The sequence below is a fragment of the Gossypium arboreum genome, chromosome 5 (genome assembly GCF_025698485.1).
Source record: "Gossypium arboreum isolate Shixiya-1 chromosome 5, ASM2569848v2, whole genome shotgun sequence".
Classification (NCBI taxonomy): Eukaryota; Viridiplantae; Streptophyta; class Magnoliopsida; order Malvales; family Malvaceae; genus Gossypium; species Gossypium arboreum.
In genome coordinates this window covers 18653666-18661856 of record NC_069074.1, presented here as the reverse complement: position 1 = coordinate 18661856, position 8191 = coordinate 18653666, and the positions used below count along the sequence as shown (strand labels likewise).

The 8191-nt window shown below is 36.0% G+C and overlaps 2 protein-coding genes across 2 annotated transcripts; one reads left to right on the top strand and one right to left on the bottom strand.

The window, feature by feature from the left end:
• The first annotated feature begins 3802 nt into the window (after positions 1-3802).
• Positions 3803-5478, top strand: LOC108452207 (probable carbohydrate esterase At4g34215). The gene is made up of 2 exons (XM_017749974.2): positions 3803-4602; positions 5096-5478. The coding sequence occupies exons 1-2, from the start codon at positions 4003-4005 to the stop codon at positions 5381-5383; spliced, it is 888 nt and encodes a 295-aa protein (XP_017605463.1). The 5' UTR covers positions 3803-4002; the 3' UTR covers positions 5384-5478.
• Positions 5479-6126: 648 nt separating this feature from the next.
• On the bottom strand, positions 6127-7983 carry LOC108450174 (probable isoaspartyl peptidase/L-asparaginase 2). Its single transcript, XM_017747684.2, has 4 exons — positions 7705-7983; positions 7175-7408; positions 6910-6996; positions 6127-6782 (listed from the first exon to the last, which is right to left on the bottom strand). Exons 1-4 carry the CDS (start codon positions 7864-7866, stop codon positions 6294-6296), a joined length of 972 nt encoding a protein of 323 aa, XP_017603173.1. The 5' UTR covers positions 7867-7983; the 3' UTR covers positions 6127-6293.
• Positions 7984-8191: the final 208 nt, after the last annotated feature.

Genomic DNA, 8191 nt, shown 5'->3' with positions numbered 1-8191 from the left:
TGAATTTTCAATCAATTGTCTTTATTTCATATTAACATTTATCAATAGAATCAAAACCAGTAAGATTTTCAGTTCAGTCAGTATCATTCAGTCTTTAGTACAGTAATTTACCCCTATTAATATAACTCAGACCTGGACGGATACATGGATCCAACCCACACACCAGTATATCACATAGTGCTTCATCGGCCAAAGTCGGAATAAACAGTAACAGTACGGTACAAAGTACCTCATTGGAATTAATCCAAAACAGTAATAGCAACAGTACGAGACACGAGATGTTTTATCGACTCAAGGTCGAATATCCCTGAACACTTCCAATCCTATGGTATGCCAATTACATCCAACTATCTCGACACTGTTAATAGGGTTTTTCAGTTTTTTTTTTTAAATTTAAACATTCACATTTCAAATCAGTACTATAAGATAACGATACTTACCTTATCTTCATTTTCCATACAATTTAAATAATAAATACAATAAATAACTATTAAATTCGGTTTATAGAAATACAAACCGTAATTCTTGAAGTACTCTTCGCTCACTTTCTCTTTTCCTTTCTTTGTCAATGTTTCCGATACTACATTAGCTACGAAAAATTAAACAATCAAAAATTATTAATGTACCGTTTAACATTATACAATTCAATTTCTACATAGCTTTTACCTAAATTCCAATTTAGTCCTTAAACCATAGCTACTCTTTTTCTTCAAAACAAATCCCATATTTTCATTCTAATCCATCTTTTACAAGTTTTAACACTTAACTTCCTCCATAAAACATCAATTCTACAATCTTTTAAGTTTAGTCCCTACTATAACAAAACTTGTATCTCTTTTTACAATTCAATCTTTCTCCCACTTCTAACTTGGATTTCTATCACTTTATCTCATAATTCATTTAATTGTTCAACTTAATCAACATCTAAAAATTCACTAACTTTCTAAATTTCAACATAATTCAAGTAGGGCTTTGTTCTAGGATTCTAAAAACATGAAAATCACAAGAAAAGGGACTAAATTAACTTGCCAATTAAGCTTCAAACTTCAAAACTCTAATTTTCCCATTTCTTTTTCTTTCCCTTTCTTTCTTTCCTATTCTGTTTTCAGTCTTTGTTCCTTTTTCTATTTTGTTTCTTTATTTTCTTTTATTTACTTTAACTATTATATTATATTATTATTATATTTTAGTAATTATTATTATTTACTTAAATAATAAGTAAATACATACATATATTATAAATGTATGTATAATACTTTTTACACTTGTATTTAGTTTTTACCATACATTTGTCACTTAAGGTTTAATTGCTAATTTAGTCCTTTGACTTTTTATTCTACAATTCAACTTTTACCCTTTATTCAATCTAATTCTTTCACTAAATTAACTTTAATTCAGGCTAATTTACTTAACCAAAGTCTAATTAACCATACTACTAGCTTCGTAACTATTTCTAATAAATATTTACGAATTTATTTTATAGAAATGATAACCCAAAAGTATAATTTTCTGATACTCGTAAACTTTAGATCGTTACAAGTTGAATCATCCCATTTAACTCATATATCATATTTTTTTATTATATGCTTCCAACATTAGCGTCTAAAAGAGTGTGAAAGTGGTTGCAAGATGTCATGCCCAACATTGTTGTGCCACAATGTCGAATAGGTGGTTTGGACAAGACTTGAGCTCTAGGATAGGAAATCCCCCTAAATGGTGACCCCAAAAGTCAAGCAACGAACAAATAACATGGTGGTGAGCTATAAGTGGAAGAGACCAAGGGGATAGTAATCTCATGCAACGAGATGAGGCAATGAACGGCTCAAGTGTGGGTCAGGTGTACTTGGAGAATACCTTAAAATGGCCTTGGAAAGCTAGGTAAGAAAAAGTGTTCATATTTCAAACATTTTAATATTCCCTAGGAGCAAAGCTATAAAAGCTATCATACTTTTTAAGGGTAGTGATAGGTGTCAGCTCTACACCTCCCAATCACCTTGGCTGGTTGAAGGATCTTCCTTAATGCAAATGAGCTACTTTATGTTATGTTATCTGCTATGGTGCGCGAATATCGAACAGGTGAAGCATTTGACTTCTCATTGGTTCTACCAAAAAATACTCTTTTCTATTTCAAATAAGGATTTATTTATTATATAATTTTTTAAAAATCAATCCTTGAGAAAAAAGATTTTTAAACAAGTACTTTTTACTTGCTTCTCTCTTCTCTCCTTATTTTCATATCTAAGTTAAAACCTAATTTTACTTTTCCATTAAAAAAAATTGTACAAATTTAAGTATCAAACAATAAATGGAGTCACCAACTTAAAAGCTTCCAAACTTTGTTTGTCTTATAAAAAGTCTAGAAATATCTTAGCCCATTCAACTTTCTTTGAAAAATATTGTTGAAAATATACAAACATACATCATAAAATTTGTTAAGTATTTCAGTGTGTGTGGTTTTTAAAACATACATCTAGTATATATGAGTTGGATATCAGAATCCAGGATAGAATCTATAGTGGAATCTCGAAAAATAAGTAATTTCTGTAGGGTTTTTATCTTTTTTTTTTGGTTCATTAAAGTTTTTATTAGTTGAACTTCTTGGTAGGAATTTGACATCCTATCACCATTGAATTATCATTCAGATTTTGTTGCAAAAGATACTTGTATAAGCATCATTTAGGAGTTACAATTGCTGAAACAGCATTGTTATTATTCTCAAGGGAAGGTCAATTCTTTTGCCATTTTCTCAAGGGAAGGTCAATTCTTTTGCCATTTACAATCTGTACAAGCTGCTATAGTGTTCTATGTTACCAGATTATGATTGAAGCTAATGTATCAAGATGCTTTAGGAGGACTTTTCATATGTACAAGCTGCTGCAGTGGGGAATTATCTACACAGCCAACTGATCCAGAAATCAATGCTTCAGCTTTCAATTTTGTATAGTTTTTCATGACACTGAAGATAGTTGGAGGCGAGCCTATTAAAGGAAAAGCTCATTTCCCCACTTCTTTTTCCCGTTTCCCTGATAAGAGTACAAGGCGTTAATGTTCCCTACCCCGGCCCCTATGCAACTCAACTGCGGCTATATTGTTTACTCCTTATACGATTTAAAGCACTGACTTCTTCACAACCGGCCATTGTTGAATAAAGTTTCCACTAATTTTATATGCTCTTTGGTTAATCTATGATATCTTCTTCTTCTTTAAGTGAAAAGATACAAATACTTGCTGCCAATGCCTCACTGTTTTATCGTGAGATTACTTGATTCTCTTTTATAAATATATATAAGAAAAAAAAAATTAATCACGAGTAAAATATAATAATTATTGAGATGAATGGCCATAAATTTGAAAGGATTTTTCTTCACCATTTTAAAATAAATATGAAGATACCTTAGATTCCAAAAAAAATCAAATTAAACTGAATTGAAGTGGATGAACCCAGCAACCATGCCAACATTTTAGGATAAAAGATAAATTATGGCAGCAATTTGGAAATTAAAAAGAAAATGGAAAAGTGATGAGTAGCATGGCCCACTGCTCCTATGGTCAACATTTTCAAAACAATTTGATGAAGTCATTTGAAGCTCTCTTCTATAGAAAGTATAAATAGCTATTGGTAGTCTGTCATCCCCAAAAAGAAAATATTAAATATAAAACCAAGCATGTGATTCTCATTCTAGTATAATAAGACATACATAAATTAGTGTTTGTAACTGGTGAAACATCATTAGCATAGATATTTAAATCATGAAAATGACCTACTTACATCCAACCCTTGTAAGAAAATGCAAATCCCATATGAATGACACAGTTGACAAACATGGAACATTGGAATAAAAGACAAGAAAACCAAGAGGAAAACCCTAAACCAAGCAACCAACCATTATCTTTGCTTTGAACATGGTTCTGCTTCCTCAGTCATAAATAGATTGAGAGACGGAAAGATCAACCTCCCTTTTTGCCACACTACGCCGCAAACTCTCTCTCTCTCTCAGTCTGATGCTTTCCTTCATTGCCTTGGCTCTTCTGGCTTACGCCTTACCAATCGAATGTCAAAATCTACTTAAACATAAATTGAACATAATTATCCTGGCCGGACAAAGCAACATGGCCGGTCGTGGAGGTGTAGCCAACGAAACATCGACCGGCATTGGGACATGGGACGGTGTTGTTCCTCCACAGTGTCAACCTAACCCTTCCATCTTCCGGTTGAGTGCGGACCTGGCGTGGGTCAAAGCCCGTGAGCCAATCCATGCTGACATTGACGCCAGGAAGACAGATGGGGTTGGACCTGGGATGTCTTTTGCCAATGCGGTGCTGACCAAGGACCCCAACTTTGGGGTGGTGGGGTTGGTGCCTTGTGCGGTTGGAGGGACTACTATCAGCCAATGGCAGAAAGGGGAGTTTCTTTATGAGCAGTTGGTAAAGAGAGCTGATATGGCGCAGCAGAGCGGAGGAGTTTATAGAGCAATGCTTTGGTATCAAGGCGAGGCCGATACAGTCAATGAAGAAGATGTTGAATTGTATAAAGGTAGATTGAAGACATTTTTCGACAATTTAAGTTCTGATCTGCACGCACCTTTGCTCCCAATATTCCAGGTACGTACCATTTGTTTGATTGATTTTTATTCATCAAATGTTTTTATTTTAAAACCATGAATAGATCATAATCATCTGAATATAAGCGACTTTTAAATATGTACACAAATTTGGTGGAATCGAATTGACTTAACTGGACCTTACTATTGAATCATGAGTTGTCCTTTGTCCTAGAACAAGTATTTCAGATTTAAGGTTCAAAGAACTAAGCTTTGCTGACAAAGATGGACACATTAGATTACTGGAGAGAAACCCATTATTCAAATGCTTCAAAAGATTACAACTGTACAGTCTAGTTGGGAGGCACATGTTAATTTATTTATCATTACTATTTGCCCATACTTTTGAAAGTAAAAACAGTTTACAATGTTAAATGTGTAAAAAATTTTGGGTTTTGTCATTGAAATCATCATTTTACCAAATCAAACAAAATTTTTCTTCAAAGAAATTTTCTTTTTCAATAGCCCTAAATAATGGTAAATTTAATTGGTAGGTGATTCTAGCATCAGGAGAGGGACCTTACGTTGAGGAAGTGAGAGAAGCCCAGTTAAATATAGGCCTGCCAAATGTGAAATGCGTGGACGCAAAGGGACTACCATTGGAACCAGATGACCTACATCTTACCACTCAAGCCCAAGTGAGACTTGGGGAGATGTTGGCTGACGCATACCTTCGGTTCAAGCCCAGGTCGTTGCAAAGTAACAATGTCCCAACCCCTTGTTCTAATTTTGTTCCTTTCTTTATAATAACTGCTCAATTTCTCTGGATCATTCTCACCTAGAGAGAGGGTTTTAAATATTGGAGTGTTTCTCATAGGTATAAGAGTTTAAAATTTTTTATTATATAAAACAAAATTGAAAGATTTGATGATTAAAATGATTCTAACTTCAATACTAACAGTGGTATTACGATGTGAATAACAAGTCAATTCCAGTTCAATCTTTGGCTGAAGCTTTGCCAACATTACTCAAAACAACTTGACTTATATACCAAGTTAGGTTTCGTCTAACTCCTTGATGAAAAGGTCAATTAAATCCACTTAAATAAAGGGAAGTTGATGCTGGTGGAATTATATTTTCCTTTTTCCTGGTAAGCATTGCATGTTAAAAAAGTAATAATAATATAGTTAGTCCATGGGAAATGCTCCTTCTCAAGCTCAAAGTTTTCTCAAGGTGCGAAATTGTGTCACACAACTGGTCTTTTTTTGCTTTAGGGGATAACCCCTGCTGCTTCCATGATAGCAAATATGGTATTTTTAGCCGCTGTGCTGCATCCGATGTAGTATCAGTGACTCCGGTGTTCCAATATGTCGAGCTGGGGTTTTGTTAGGGGCCACACCATGATTGCTGTTGGTATACACATAATTTGTAGTCTTGCAGATTTCTCTTTTGAGACTATAAATTTTAGTATCTGCGATATCACGTAAGTTTAAATTCCATTTCCCAATATTTGAAAATTTTAGTCTAAAACCAACTCAAACAGAAGTTGTAGGATAGATGGTTACTGGAAAACTACAAAATCAAATATTTGAAGATACTAAATATTTATTCGACATCTCAATTACATGGATGAAACCCAAAAAAGAAAACACGTGCGTGAAGCACATGACTGAAATCACGAAAAAAGCAAACCCTTTTGGGGGAACACCACAAGAAAAAATTGTAATGCAATCCTAATAATAACATTTTATTTTACCAGACACCAACCTCCATAAACCCACCCTCGGTGGCGCAGCCCCTAAACATCCCAGTGGTGTTAAACCCACAAGCCACCTCACCATTCTTCGACACAGCAATTAGGCCTGCTTTACCTTCGTTCAACCTGTTCTTTATCACATAATCCACTGCCTCATGAAGATTCAACCCTTTGTACTCCATAACCGCAGCTACATCCCTTGCCAGGGTGCTTCGGATGATTGCTTCTCCTTCCCCTGTGCACGACACCCCGCACAACTCACATGCGTAGGTCCCTGCACCTATAATGGGCGAGTCACCGATCCTTCCTGACATCTTGTTCATGAGCCCACCAGTTGAAGTGCCTGCAGCGCACCGACCCTCCTTGTCAACCACCACACACCCAACTGTCTCCGGTGCGTAGACGCTGATCGGGAGCCCGTTCATCTGCAAATGGCTGTCCACAGCTGCACCGCAGGTGCCAACTGTCGGGATACGGTAATCAAACTGCTCAAATTTCAAAACTAGAAAAGGTTAGGCATGGATAATCCCACACCAGGTGATTAGTGCGCGGCTGCATCAATCAAATTAATCAATGTCGTTTCAGGTAAAAGTAGATCAAAATCAAACGTACCAGGATTGAGTTTGCTTCTTTAGCCAACTTAAGCATCCCCACGTTATCTTCTGTGATGAAGTAATCATTGTCCACCATCTCCACGCCCTGAACAAAAGTACAAGCCATTACATTAAATTCAAATTTTATTTTATTTTTTTAAAAAAAAAGGAAACAAAGAGCCTTACGTAACTGAAGATTATAAACTCTCACATCACGTGTAGGTCATGAAAGCAGAATCAAAGATCCAAGACAATGAAGGTTTTAAACAGGTAAAAGAACAAACCTGTTTCTTGGCAAACTCTTCGGCTCCCGGGGTGGTCAAATAAGAATGCGGTGATTTCTCCATGACGAGACGGGCGAGGGAGATTGGGTTCTTAACCGTGGTTAAGCCAGAAACGGCACCGCATCTCCTTTTAGGCCCGTCCATAATGCTGGCTTCCATTTCTACTGTTCCTTTCTCCGTAAGAGCAGACCCACGCCCGGAGTTGAACAGCGGGTCTGTTTCCAGTTCTCTCACCTATCAAATCAATTTTCAAATTTTTATTAAAAAAATGAAAAACCAAATAAAAACTCCCCATTGTATCCAAAATAGTTAAAATTCGAATGATCTAAATTAAGAACAATCAACGATACGAATCAAGTTTCCAGAGCGTTTTCAATGATGTCTGCATATTCATTATTAAAAGATGTTATCTTTACTTAGTTACTATATTATGAATAGGCAAACAAGATTAAAATTGTTGTTTCTGGCGACATTGGCATTTGGTTAATGGGAAGGAAAGGAAAGGAAGGAAGAAAGCAAAATGGACATACAACAAGTTCAACGACGTCAATGGCGGGGACATTAGAGCGGAGAGCAGAGATGCCAATATCAAGGCAACGAGTGAGGAGTCTCTTAGCCTCGTCTTGTCTTTCCTTAGGGAGATTAGGGTCGACACCAGCGCCACCATGTACAGCGATAGCCCAGGCTCCCATTCTTCCCTTTTCCGCCTCTCACTCTCGCTCTCGCCTAGCGCCTCGCTTTAAGCCCTCTTCGTTAGTTGAAGTTGTCACGTGAACAAAATACTCGATCCTTCGGGCTCCTTTTATAGACTTCGTCAAATCTCCATTTCTGTTGTACTCTCTCTCTTCCTCTGAGGACACCATTGTCATTTCTTATTACACGGTAAAATTAAAATCACAGCGGTGTGACTCACGCTTTCTTCCTTAAATATTTTTGAAAAGAATTGAAGGAATATTTACGGTCGACCACTTGGCGACATTACGTACTTGCCTCTTATGTCTCACTATAGTATTATTT